The following is a 14,000-nucleotide window of genomic DNA, read 5'->3' as shown; positions in this document are numbered from 1 at the left end:
CTGACTGAAAATTCACCAAATATTACATCTGATATCACACGTGAAAAGTATTTGGAGTCAAGTTTTTTCGATTTTTCTTCTTTAAAATTTGAATTCAAGAAAACCCATGACATGAAACAAGAGGATAAGACGAGTTGATTAAAATGTAGCAGTGCACACTGAACTTTTTGGTGTGTTATTCGTGATGTTGATGAATCCATCTGCTTTAGGCTAAAATTTTACAAGTGAAAAGACTTTCATTCAATGGAAATCATCAGATTTATTAAGAGTCAATTATTTTTTCTTAAAACGCGACTTTAGAGGAGATAAATGTGTGAATGTTTAGTGATTCAAACTAATATTCACCGTGTTTAGTAGCTGAAGAGGCTATGTGTTGGGATTTTAAGCCCTTTGCTGGTTTAGAAAACTGTGGCTCCCTGTGGCTCTTTTCAGCCACTCATGAAACTCCAGCGGCTCTCGGTAGTTCTTGACAGTATCGTGTCTTCCACTGGCTCCCGGCTGGCTCCCGGCTGGCCCCACCCTGAACGTGGCCCCTCCCTCCGTGTCTGCAGAGGTAATGATGGAAAACCTCCGAGGACTCAGGTGCGTCTCACACTCTGCTGCGCAAAGACGGGACAGACCGTCTCCCCCCAAAAAACATCCCAAACCTGATTCTGCTCCGACGCACAGCAAACAAAAGGACCAGCTGTTTACATGGAAACTTATTAAGGTTTCTTTGTTCGGGATAAACTCCGCAAAAACAGGTGAGTTTTGTGATGAAGTGATTTCACATTCTGATACTTTTACGCATATTACAAGATGCAGATATTACAACAGGCAGACACCTCTCATAATACTGATGGCCATCAATATGGCTTAGGCCTTTGGTTTAACGTGTAATCATTGTTTAGCACGATTTAAATCAGATTTGTAGATATTGTCAAAACATTTAACCCAGAGAAAGAAAATCAAATCTCTTCGGAAAATCCCGTAAATACATATTTCAATCACTTACAGAATGATTAATTCGGGTTTTGTTTCAAGACAAGGGAAAAACAGATCTTACTGAGCCCATTAATCCTGATATATACAGTTAATAAAGTGGTAAAGTGAAAGAAAATCAAGTGATCATCATGGAAAAGCTATTTATGGGTCGTGTTTTGTGGTGAAATATAGAGTAAAAGATTTTCAAATCTCTGTTTAGTGGCACAGTACTAACAATACTTCTCCCAGCAGCATACTCAGTTGATTGAAGTGGCCTTGCACCTCAGATTAAGATCAAACACGTTTTATAAAATGAGAAATTTGTTGTCGCCTGGCTGCTTGAATATAAATAGTTTCTAAAAGGCGAAGCTTCTGCATAGTTTTTTGCCTTTCGGTTAGACTTTGCGGCGCACCACAGAGCTTCTCTGGTTCTCATGTCATGTAGGTGTTAAAAGTAGTGTCTTCTACACCTTGTTGAGCGATATTCAAAGTTTTCTAGAAAAGAGTGAGGCTGTAGTAGTGATGACTGGGCACTTTTTTTGGGTTTCTAACGCTGATAACTTTCTGCTGAATCCTACAGGTTGTTTGAGCCTCCAGTGTCCTCCTCGTCACCATGAGTTGGGGGGCGCTCTATGCCCAGCTGGGTGGTGTCAACAAACACTCCACCAGCCTCGGGAAGATCTGGCTCTCCGTTCTTTTCATCTTCCGCATCACCATCCTGGTTCTGGCTGCTGAGAGCGTCTGGGGGGACGAGCAGTCAGACTTCACATGCAACACGCAGCAGCCTGGCTGCAAAAACGTCTGCTATGACCACTTCTTTCCTGTGTCCCACATCCGCTTGTGGTGCCTGCAGCTCATCTTTGTCTCCACACCAGCCCTGCTGGTAGCCATGCACGTCGCCTACAGAAAGCGTGGGGATAAGAGGACCATGCTGGCCTCCAATGGAACCGAAAAGACGACGGATATGGACCTAGAGACACTGAAGAGGAGGCGTCTGCCCATCACAGGTCCGCTGTGGTGGACCTACACCTGCAGCCTGTTCTTCCGGCTCATCTTTGAGGGCGGGTTCATGTATGCACTATACTTTGTCTACGATGGCTTCCAGATGCCCCGGCTTGTGAAGTGCGAGCAGTGGCCTTGCCCCAACAAGGTGGACTGCTTCATCTCCAGGCCAACGGAGAAGACCGTCTTCACCATCTTCATGGTGTCCTCATCAGCCATCTGCATGGTGCTGAACGTGGCCGAGCTGTGCTACCTCATCGTCAAGGCGCTCCTGAGGTGCTCAAACAGGTCAACCAAGAGAAAACACCCTTACACGGAAAGTGTGACACGGGACAACAAGAGGAATGAGATGCTTTTGTCGTCCTCCACAGATTCGTCCAGCAACAGGACCATGTGCTGAAGAGCAAAGAGAGGGATGAACTCAGAATCCATCCTCATAGTTTGTGCCTACAGTTTGGTTCTCGGACTTTTAATGTGAGCACCCGCCAGAAATTTCTCCTGGGACACAGAGTCAGAGTCTGTAGTTCAGCGGTTCGCTTAGATGCCTGAAAGTAGTTGACTGGGATGGTTTTCTCACCCATGACCTTAAATTAGACTCTTGAGGCAGTCCAGTGTTGTTCACAGTTGTTTATTCTCTAGTATGGTTGATGTCCGCTGACACTGAATTACATCCCAGTTTGCTCACTAATATTTTATCAGTCTGAGCATTGCACCCAAGACCAATTTACCCAATGCGCGATGAGTTTTTTCACAGTTAAAACTTAATGGTGCAAATCATGATAAAGGCTTTGGTTAGAGCTCAGAATCCTGAGCAGAACCAGCTCAATGATCAGAGGTAATTTTGTGGTAAAGAATACCCACACAAAGGCACATTTGGTTCTAATCTGGACCACTTTTTGGCACATAGATCATCTCACGCCCACATTTGGACCAAAAATTCTGCATAGAAATTTTACTTTGAGAGCCTTTTGGTAATCTTAGAACAAAAAAAGCACCTAATTATGAATAGATGCACGTTCACACAGTTTAGGGTAATGTTAAACACGAGGGGCGCTGATCTGGAGAAGAATAAACCTACACTGCCATCTAGTGGTGAAAGTGGAACCTCTGCGAGCATGAACAGCGTCCACGCTGCCTGTTTGAAGTGTCTCGTTCACTGTTTAGACGAACAAATTGAGCCATGAAAAGTGGAGGTGAGAAAGAATATGTGTAGTGTCTAGTTTACAAGGACTGACCATAGATTTTAAAAGAGCATTTTATGTTAAATCAATGTTTGATCAAAGCAGATGAGTTTTATGATCCTGCTGTGAGAGCTTTTAGAGTTTTGTGTGTTCAGACTTAAGTTAGAGTTGTGTTTGCATTTAGTGTGATGAAAATCGTGCCTATCACACCAAAGTGGCTTGACAGATTTGATATCTTTTCACTTTAAATCAAACCTGAATGTCTTTTATGTAAAAAGAAAGAGCACTTACAATAAATTAGATTTGTCTAGAAAACACAGAGGATGCCTTCTATATTTTCACACATGCATGACATTTGTTAAATCATGTGAAAAATGGATGTTTGTACGGTACAAGATGTTTGTGACCAAGTGATAGAAGCCTGCTCAAGAGCTCATACTGCAAAATGTGTGCATTTTTCCATGAGAAACTGGTGGTTTAAGCAAAGATGGATAGACCCAATTTAACAACAGAGTAATATTCATCCACAAATACTGGTGGGTTTGCTGAATTTCATCCTAAAGTTGTGAAGATTCCTAATCTGTCATGCATGTAGTGATGTGCAGATATGAGTCAGTGAGTATTTCTTGAACAATTGTAATATTCGTGTTGCTTGACAACAATGTTGTTTCCATCTAAGATGTTTTTTGAGGTTAAAAAGTTTAAAAATCGCCCCTGAAAGTTGCTAATAACCGACAACTAAACATAGTCTAACACAGCTTTCATGGACAGAATCGAATGGGTTTGCTTTAGTCACCATCGTGTTATTCCTGCTCTTTGACACTGTAGTTGTCTTGTTGGTCACAGTCCTGCTCCTGTGCTATTTAGATTTGCCATATTGTTCTTGTGGTGTGTGCTGACCCCAGCTGGCCGTATCAGCTTTCAGCGTGTGCCTTATTTTAGTCGCCGCACGGATCACCGCTCGGCCTCTTGATGTGGCCAATCTCAAAGTGAAAATGTCTTTGTCCTCCGACCACCCAGGAATAGCAGAGCTGGATTAGCCACATCTCTGCAGTTTAAAAAGACACCTTGTGCGAACACTGACCTGTAATTTTGTGATGACATAGCAACGCCTTCAATTAAGTGTGTGAATTCTGATCTCATAAAAAAAAAAGCCGGATGAGTCGCACTGTTTATTCGTGTTACATAACAGCTGATGCAGTTGTGTGGAGCTTCTCAGATGAAGAGGAAAGATTAAATAAAAATGTCACCAGAGTCACATGATTTACAGAAGGAAATGTTTTCTATATCCGCTCTGTCCTGACCTTTGACCTTCTGCTGGGAGCACTACGATGGACATAAAGTCCTGATAACTGCAGTCTCAAGATTTTCTAGTTTCTCAACATTTCCTAACCCAATTTCACTACTTTTAATAGCAAACAACATACTAATGGACAAACATGTTTCAAGGCACAAAATGAATAAATGAAATGCTTGTGATTGTATTTTGCACCCAAGATGTTTTTATTACACTCGCACTTTGATCCTTCACATTGTTTTTCTCTTTGAGTCTTTTTTCATAAATCAGTAAAAAACAGATCCGTGTGGTTCTTTTTTGTGTATTACATTGATTTAGATAGCAGCGACAGAATGTATGGGAAATGTGTGGGTGTTTTTTCTATTTTCTATTATCTGGCTGGGGCCTAAAATCTATTTTTTATCCTCCCAGTTTGTCATTTTCTTATCAGATGTCAAGTTGTTAGAAATTAGGACGATAAACGATGTAATGTTTTACTTGGACAGAATGTCTGCGGTCAAATTTTAGTTTATGGTGACATAATGATCATTTAATTGTGCTTTTGTCTGAAAATATCACAGTTATAACTAGATTAAGAGTCAGGGATGAACTCTGGGGGATATTTGCAATGTTTTCACGTTAGAGAAGTTCAGGGTCGGACCATTTCGGCAACTTTTGCGCACAATTTGGGACCCGTTTTTTGGGGAGGTTGGCAGGGGCGTGGTGTGACTTCGGACAGGCTGATGACTCTGTGGATTCACTCATGCATGGTCACACAATGTGACAGTCCAGACATGGCTGGAAACGGGAGGCAGCTCCGTTCATCCGAGCCCCATCTTCGACTCCAAACCGCCTCCAAAAACTAACAACAAACAAAGGAGAACTTTTCCTCACGCAAGGCCCGGGACAGACCGCGCGCCTGGAGAAGTTTGTGCATGAATGTGTTTGTGAGGCAGCGCTGAAAAAAAAGAAAAAGAGGAGTTTGTTCAGCTGAGGAAAGTGACAGGCTGGGTTCAGGGAAACTGAGGGAGGGTCGTCGCAGTCGCGGGAGGTCTACACGCTTTTCAACGCACTCCAACGATGGCACCAATGACGGCAGATGGATTTGCTTTTCGTGATTAAGTATGACATCTCCGCTTGAAAGGTATGACGGATAAACACAGCAGTGATTGCCTATTTCCCAGCACTTAAGTGGGAGGGAAGTTAATGAAGAACGCTGTGTTATCAGGTAATTAAATGCTGCTTCAGTTTTATTGAACAAGAGTGGGACAAAAGCTGACAAAGCTTGTGGCGCTTAAAGGGAGTCTGAGGACTCTGGCACACTCTGCATTGTGCGTCTGGCACGTATGGCTTTGTAGTTGAACCTGACTTAAATTCCACGAATGCCAATGAAACTCGGAAAAGCTTATGCAGTTTTAAAGGTTTGCCTCTGATAAGTCACCACGAGGTCAAAAGAAAAAAAACTTTCTGACTGTCTGGGTGTAACTGCCGGAGTATCCATGTAGTAACACCGCTCTGCCAGTATTTATAGCAGGTAAATGCAAAGTGTGTTTAGAAAATCAAACGTAATATGTCATTTTTACAGGATATATGTTTAAACATGTGCAGAACTTTTTATGTGCAAAATACGTTGACGAATGAGTGATGCTTCTTTTCTCTTCCAGGTGTCATACATATTGGGAACCCTAGTCGATGGATTTATTACCTCTATTACAAGAATATTTTAGTAAGTTTACTCTCTGATCTTTGTGTTTGTGTCCATTATATCTGTTTATTCTACCTTCCTTGACCCATCACAGATATCTCACATAAAAGGGAAGATATCTGTTTAACTTAAATTGTAGCATCAGATTTTAAGTTCCTCACATCAGAGACTTGTGTAGTGGAACATGTGATCTAATGATGTAGTAATATTTATCAAGCAAAGTTGCTAAATGAGCTTCAGTTTCAGGGCTCATGTTTCTTAGTTTAATATATTTGTCTTGGATCTATTCGGAGTTTCTAAGCTCTATGTTTGTGTCAAGACACCAATTTGGGCCTCGGGGGGATTGTATTAGCTCCTCTTTATCAAAGAAAAACAAATCAAATCAATTAATGAACATTAAAGCTTCTATGTGAGCCAGTTGGAACTAAAACGCCACTCTCAGACTTTTTAAGACTTCAACTTTTGGTAATCTCATACACTACCATAAACTGTCACACATATATTAGATTATCACGATTCATAATTACAGTCGGTTGTTTTCTGTTTCACTCCTGTAGCTTTAGTTTTACAGCTGACAGAGTAACAGAGGAAGGGGAGGGAGGGTAGCGTATATGCGTGCACGTCAGTATTTGTGTGTGTGAGTGTGCGTGTGTGCGTGTGCCACACCAGAGCCCCATCTCTGCTAAATGCTGTTTTCGAACATAATAATGTTGATCTCAGCACATGCCTGCTGGGCAGTGGAGCGAGCAGGTGAGAGACAGCGACAGGCCTGACACAGACACAGAGAGAAAAGCAGTGAACCAGGGTTCAATCACACAGGTGGCCTGTACAGTACACCAGCTGCTGAAAAAGCATCTGTATACCATGCAAAAGCTGCAGTTTGTTATTGATGTCCGACGTCTGTGTGGCAGATTTCTATACTGTGTTCTAAGAGTTTAATGAAAACGATAAATATGTCGGACTGTCCTCGACACCTGTGCTCTCAGTCGTTTCTCTGTGCGCTCTTGTGTGTGTTTGTATGTGTGGAGTGTCTAAGCTTGGGGGGTAAAGCCTTAAACCCTGTTCACTGACCGACATTTTCAACAGATTCCTAAATGTTCTTAAACTCTCTCTCTCTCTGACACGGTTTCTCTGTTTTCTCTATTTGTGCTGCATTCCCTCTTTCTTTGTCCGCTCCAGCCTGTACTTTCTCCATAGGCTAGAAATCTTGAAGCATGGGCGACTGGAGCTTTCTGGGGCGGCTGCTGGAGAACGCTCAGGAGCACTCAACGGTCATCGGCAAGGTCTGGCTGACTGTCCTCTTCATCTTCAGGATCCTGGTGCTGGGGGCCGCGGCTGAAGAGGTCTGGGGCGACGAGCAGTCCGACTTCACCTGTAACACCCAGCAGCCCGGTTGCGAGAACGTCTGCTACGACGAGGCCTTCCCCATCTCGCACATCCGCTTCTGGGTGCTCCAGATCATCTTCGTGTCCACACCAACTCTCATCTACCTGGGCCACGTGCTACATATCGTCCGCATGGAGGAGAAGCGGAAAGAAAAGGAGGAGGAGCACCGCAAAGCAAACAAGTTTCAAGAGGAGAAAGAACTCCTTTATAGAAACGGTGGTGATGCTGGAGGAGGTGGCAAGAAGGAGAAGCCGCCAATCAGGGATGAACATGGCAAAATCCGTATCAGAGGCGCACTGCTGCGCACCTATGTGTTCAATATTATTTTCAAGACCCTGTTTGAAGTGGGTTTCATTTTGGGCCAGTATTTCCTTTATGGCTTTAAGCTCAGGCCCCTGTACAAGTGTGCACGTTGGCCCTGCCCCAACACCGTTGACTGCTTCATATCAAGGCCCACTGAAAAGACCATTTTTATTATATTTATGCTTGTGGTGGCTTGCGTGTCTCTTTTGCTGAATTTGTTAGAGATCTATCACCTCGGATGGAAGAAAGTTAAACAGGGCATGACAAACGAGTTTGCCCCAGATCGTGTGTCGCTGCGCCATGTTGACACAGCAGAGCCTGAGCGCTTGGCCTCAGCCTCCAGAACTGCCCCCTCCAGCCTCAGCTACCCTCCCAATTACACAGATGTGACGGCGGGCGGCGGGGCTTTCCTGCCGCCCATGGGGCCAGCAGCCGTGGCCTCAGGTGCGGAGTTTAAGATGGACGACCTTCAACAGGAGGATTCCCTTCGCCAGTCCTCCCCTTCTTCCCACTACTACATCAGCAACAACAACAACCACAGGCTGGCTACTCAGCAGAACTGGGCCAATCTGGCCACCGAGCAGCAGACTCGGGAGATGAAGGCCACCTCACCCTTCCCGTCTTCCTCATCTTCTGCCAGCAACGAGAACGAGCACCAGCAGCAGCCCGTTGATGCTCCGCTCAGCAGCGCCGACGCAGCCGTTAATGCTGCCTCCAGCAACAGCAGCCCCGGCCCTGCCTCCAACGCAGACAGCTGGGGTGGGGGCAAGAGCGTGCAGGGGGAAGGCCATATCATCACTACAGTGGAGATGCACGAGCCCCCTGTGACGGTCAGCACAGACCCTCGGCGGCTCAGTCGGGCCAGCAAAAGCAGCAGCATCAGGGCCAGGCCGAGCGACCTGGCGGTCTAAACCTCTTTGGTCCATTCATGTCCCTAAACCCTCTTTAACTAACACCTTGGTTCCCCCGACCCCACCCCAAATACTGATTCTCAGATACACATAAATCACACATTTACATAAAGCAAAGGAAAAAAAAAAACTACAAAAAAATGACAAAACAAAAAAAAAAAAAACTAAACAAAAAAAAAAAAAAAAGAAGGCAAAGCGAGAAGTGACGGGAAAGCCAAATAGCATAAAATGTTTAGGCAAATGTGAAGTGACTTCATCAGCTGCAGTCTGACTTAGTGCAATCGGTGAGTTGCAGAGTACTAGAGGCAAAGTTTTTATTTTCTTATTTTTATTGATGGTGGTCTCTATTCATGCAAATGAAACGTGATCACGCAGTTCTACAAAGTCAGACGCTCCGCTGAAAGCAGCGGACGGAGTGTAAGACGTTGTGATAAACTCTCACATCAAAACGAGGACACATCCCACCAACACGTTTGCTTTTGTGGGGGAGAATTTCATGGTGTTTCTCGACTTTTCTTCCTTTTTGTTGAGCCTTAAGGTCTTAACATATCAAATGGAGGTGATCGTGTGTCAATTTTTTTATTTTTTTTCCTGCCGGACGCACAGGTAGCTGGCATTGTTGCGCAGATCAGTTGTTCAACTTGTTGCCAAAACATATTCTGTGTATTCATCTGGTTTCACAGTCGGATCGGCAGCACAGATACTGTGTTGTGCCACATGTCAACACCCCACGAGGGTATTTATGCTGTAGCTCTTCTTGAATGAACACCGGATGTATCAAACATGAATCATCCAGGATCTCATTTTATTAACATACACTGATATTTTTTCCCTGTGGTTTCATAGACCGATTCCCAAAGTTTTCCCCATATTCCAAAGATATTCCCGCACAGATAGGGAATATTGTGACTGAAATAGAAAAGGACAAATGTCAGGATAAACAAACGTAGGTTGCATTGTTGACGGAATATGGGACAAAACTGCTGATCGAAGTCATCCCTGTGGGGCCCAGAATGCACCTGGGTCTCTTTGAACGCTGCATGGTCAGTAACACAGACATCAAATGAGAAAAAGTTTCCCTTACGCCTGCCTCTGTCCGCGTTGCTTTCAGCATATACGAAGAGAAAAATGCGCTCCACTAATTGCACAGATATTGCCTTCAATGAATTTTGAAGCAACTATTTTAAGAATAACAATATTCTTCTTCCAAAACTCTTTTGTCAGACTTGAAACTGCTATTTTTAGTGGAATTTATTGCAGATATTTTCAATCTTGAACCCACAACCCCCTTCTTTAATCTCACCGAACGATTGAGAGCAACTTTGGGAGTTAAATTATTTTCATTGTCACACATTTCACGTGTGTTTTCATCTGAAAAGCCCTATTTTTTTTAAAGCTCAATTGAATTTTACTCTTAAATTGCACACTTGTGGTAGTCGGTTTGTGATTGCGAAACAGCTACGAGTAAAAAAAACAAAAAAAACAACCCAAAACGCCGGCCGCGGTGCTGTCAGTATCAACCGCTTCTATTTTGTTGTGTTCATTTGGACACTTGGAGGCCTTTTAGATACGCCCAAATTTGAGCTGAACTCATCAGCAGCCACAGTCTTCTGTCTGTGTTGTGTCACTGTCCCGTTTGATCATTCACAACCCAGGCACTTTCAAAAACGCTTTCTGACTTTAGCTCAACCTTAACTTATTGTACTATCCTGTAAGTCCAACACTGGGGCAGAGTTAAGTTACACAGGAACCTCGTGTGAAAACCCGACAATCTGCATCGGACATGTTGCATTAGCTGAGCACAGCAACGCAACAAAGCACCAATATGTCTGTGCACTGTATTTTACGAGAATACTTTCCCTGCAGTTACTGTGAAGGTTAACAGACTGGAGTAAGAGCGTGTAAAATTATGTTATTTTCCACTTTTCAGGGGAATTGGAGAGGTTAAAAAAATGATAGCATTGTGTTGTGTAAAAGCACCTGTACCCATATTAGTATAAAGATTCATACTGTATCTTGCTGCCGTTGCTTAAATGACTTTCAGTGCAAACAAAAGACACAAATGGGAGACAATATAACTATAGAACAGAACGCTATAAGTAGTTACTTCATGCTTCTTGGTGAAAATGACAAAAACTATATTTTTTATTGTTGATTCCTAAAGTTTACATTTTGGCAGGTGGTGAAAAAATTTGCACATGTAGGAGAGAAAGCTGTTGTTTTTCAATGATGATATTAGTCGTAGCAGAGGGAGAAACATAAGACAAAGAATGTGACGCCAAACTGCCAGTCTCTTTGATCCTCAAAGGAAAAAGAAAAAAAAAGAAGAAATGTCTTAAAAAAACCAAAACAGTATTGCTCTTCGCAGAAAGGACGGTATTAAAAAAGAATCTTATTTATCTCAATCTCAGATGATGAAGTGTTTGAAACTTAAAACAAAAAAAAAAGCAAAAAGACAGTTGGGGTATACTTTTGTTTGCTTACTCGGTATGTTCTCACAGACCCAATCGGGACTCTGGTTGGTTGGTTGGACGTCCTTTCAGACAACTCCACAGTTGAGAGAATGTTAGCTGGGTAGCTGGCCCTTCCCTAACCCTGCACCCCTGACAGGATGTTGTGTTCAAAGCCCATCAGCCCCGTGACTCCTCCGAGCTCTCTCCTCTTATGTTTCATGCAGAGCATGATTTCTCTGGCTCGTCGGGGAGTAGGAACCATCTCACAAAGCTCACAACAGCAGCCTGTTTTCAATGCTGTCTTAAACAAGAGAAGTGCCTTGTGTATGAATGATTATTTTGTAAGAACAAGTTGATGTAAATGTTAATTTACCTCAAATGTTTACAAAACTGTTACTAAATAAAATTTTGTACCATACTTACACGATGTTCTTGCGTTCACTCTCAATGCCACATACATCACCACAGAGCTACGGTCTAGTACAAATAATTAGGGTTATATTTAAAAGACTTTTAAGATTTTACACGCCTCAAAACAACAATATTTCTGGTTTGAACCTCTTTGTGTGTAGTTTTAACTCTCTACTGATGCTGTGTTTGGCTCCAGCCCGCCACAATGGATGGATTTAACTCGGATCTGCTCGTTATGACCCTTAAAAAAAGTTGTTACTGTCACTTTCCGACTCAGATAGCAGGGCATGACTTTTAGTTTAACACCGTTGGCCTTCACCATGCCATAGTATAGGCCTGCTGCTCATTATGTAAAGTTAAATCAAGTGGAATCTCTTTATCATTCCCCAAATTAAAAAAAAGAGATTTTGCATTTGACTTTAGTTTGAAATATCCAAAGATTGATGAGATGCTTATTCAGTAGCAGCTAAATCTCAAAGATCTTCACCCATCATTTATTTTCTAGCTCTGGAAGAGACAAAGCAGACCCCTGAAAGAAAAGGAACTGACCGACCATAAGTTTATTGATTACTTTTAAGAATAACTACAGACCCCAAACACACGTCCAAAAGTAAAAAGTTAATTGCTGTTAATCACGAGAACATACAGTATGTATCCTCCGAGCTTCAAACATCACGAGCAACATAGTCTTCTAAAGTTTGTGAATCTGTAATGAAAAACAACTTGGCATACAAATTTTATCAGGCTTTTTCTTTTTCTTGTTTGTTTGGACACAGATTTAAGAACTTATAGTCTCACAGCATTTTGAGAAGGAGTGTTAGCCAGTTTTAACAGACAAACTAGTGCTTACTGGGTCACAAGGATGGAGGTTTTCATCAAAGGAGCTTCACAGTTAACTTTTTTTGTAGGAACTTCACTTTTATTGTGTTTAATTTACCTTCCTGTTTGACTCGGTTAATGCACACAGACTACTTGATCAGGTTTAGGCACTAAAAATGTCACTACTTTGTTACTTTAAAGGTCCATTCAGTACATTCAGTGGATGTAATGATTTCTACTCGGAAAAAAAAGAGAAAAAAAGGAAAAAAGAAAAAGGGGGAAAAAGAAAAAAGAAAGGAAAAAAAGGAAAGAAAAAAGGGCGAAAAGAGAAAAAAGAAAAGAAAAAAAGAGGGGGGAAAGGAGAAAAAAGGGGAACAAAATGAGAAAAAAGGAAAAAGAATTAACAAAAGGAAAGAAAAAAGGGGGAAAGAAAAAGAAGAGAAAAAAATGGGAAAAAAGAGAAAAAAAGAGAAAAAAGAGAGAAAAAAAGGAAAGAAAAAAAGGGGGGAAAAGAAAAAAGAAAGGAAAAAAGGAAAGAAAAAAAGGGGGAAAAGAGAAAAAAGAGGGGGGAAAGGAGGAAAAAAGGGAACAAAATTAGAAAAAAGGAAAGAAAAAAGAAAAAAAAGAAAAAATGGAAAGAAAAAAAGGGGGGGAGAAAAGAAAAAAAGAGAAAAAAGGGGGAAAAGGAAAGAAAAAATGGTGAAAAAGAGAAAAAAGAAAAGAAAAAAGAGGGGGAAAGGAGGAAAAAGGGAACAAAATTAGAAAAAAGGAAAGAAAAAAGAAAAAAAAGAAAAAATGGAAAGAAAAAAAGGGGGAGAAAAGAAAAAAATTGAAAAAAAGAGAAAAAAGGGGGAAAAGGAAAGAAAAAATGGTGAAAAAGAGAAAAAAGAAAAGAAAAAAAGAGGGGGAAAGGAGGAAAAAGGGGAACAAAATGAGAAAAAAGGAAAAAGGAAAAAAAAAGGAAAGAAAAAAAGGGGGGAAAGAAAAAGAAGAGAAAAGAAGAGAAAAAAAGGAAAGAAAAAAAGGGGGAAAGAAAAAAGAAAGAAAAAAAGAAAAGAAAAGAAAAAAAGAGGGGGGGAAAGGAGGAAAAAGGGAACAAAATGAGAAAAAAGGAAAGAAAAAAAGGGGGGAAAGAAAAAAGAAAGGAAAAAAGGAAAGAAAAAAAGGGGGAAAAGAGAAAAAAGAGAAAAAAAGAGAAAAAAAGGAAAGAAAAAAGGGGGAAGAAAAAAGAAAGAAAAAAAGAAAAGAAAAAAAGAGGGGGGAAAGGAGGAAAAAAGGAAAGAAAAAAGGAAAAAAAGATAAAAAAGTAAATAAAAAAAGGGGAAAAAAGGGGGAAAAAGGGGGAAAAAGAAAGAAAAAACGTCTACCCGATTATTTTGCATATTGCAATGAGCCAAATGTTCCCCACATACTTTAGCTATGCGAGGTGTGGAAAAGCTGCTATAAGCTGTTATAGTAACGTAGCAGAGGGGGGAGGAGGGTGACCAGCTAACGTTTGAATACAACTTTCTCCTTCTAAGTTCATTGAAATGCAGTGATTACTTTTCTTTTTTTAATTGTACGCATAAAACTACCAGATTGATTTCCAGC

At 41.6% G+C, this 14,000-nt stretch overlaps 2 protein-coding genes across 3 annotated transcripts; both read left to right on the top strand.

The window, feature by feature from the left end:
• The first annotated feature begins 593 nt into the window (after positions 1–593).
• Positions 594–4,630, top strand: gjb8 (gap junction protein beta 8). The gene is made up of 2 exons (XM_075480058.1): positions 594–743; positions 1,544–4,630. Exon 2 carries the CDS (start codon positions 1,577–1,579, stop codon positions 2,363–2,365), a length of 789 nt encoding a protein of 262 aa, XP_075336173.1. The 5' UTR covers positions 594–743; positions 1,544–1,576; the 3' UTR covers positions 2,366–4,630.
• Positions 4,631–5,202: 572 nt separating this feature from the next.
• On the top strand, positions 5,203–11,602 carry LOC142396870 (gap junction alpha-3 protein-like). 2 transcript variants are annotated; one of them, XM_075480056.1, is made up of 3 exons: positions 5,203–5,566; positions 6,087–6,148; positions 7,307–11,602. In XM_075480056.1, exon 3 carries the CDS (start codon positions 7,342–7,344, stop codon positions 8,725–8,727), a length of 1,386 nt encoding a protein of 461 aa, XP_075336171.1. In that variant the 5' UTR covers positions 5,203–5,566; positions 6,087–6,148; positions 7,307–7,341; the 3' UTR covers positions 8,728–11,602. The 2 variants fall into 2 exon arrangements, with proteins under 2 accessions (XP_075336171.1, XP_075336172.1); XM_075480057.1 differs by having other exon boundaries at positions 5,203–5,650.
• The last annotated feature ends 2,398 nt before the right edge of the window (positions 11,603–14,000 follow it).

The sequence above is a fragment of the Odontesthes bonariensis genome, chromosome 12 (assembly GCF_027942865.1).
Source record: "Odontesthes bonariensis isolate fOdoBon6 chromosome 12, fOdoBon6.hap1, whole genome shotgun sequence".
Taxonomy (NCBI): domain Eukaryota; kingdom Metazoa; phylum Chordata; class Actinopteri; order Atheriniformes; family Atherinopsidae; genus Odontesthes; species Odontesthes bonariensis.
The sequence above is the reverse complement of the archived record's forward strand: the minus strand, read 5'-3'. Positions and strand labels throughout refer to the sequence as shown.

Coding starts and splice junctions, on each gene's coding strand:
- LOC142396870 (XM_075480056.1), top strand. CDS start 7,342: ATGGGCGACTGGAGCTTTCTGGGGCGGCTGCTGGAGAACGCTCAGGAG.
- gjb8 (XM_075480058.1), top strand. CDS start 1,577: ATGAGTTGGGGGGCGCTCTATGCCCAGCTGGGTGGTGTCAACAAACAC.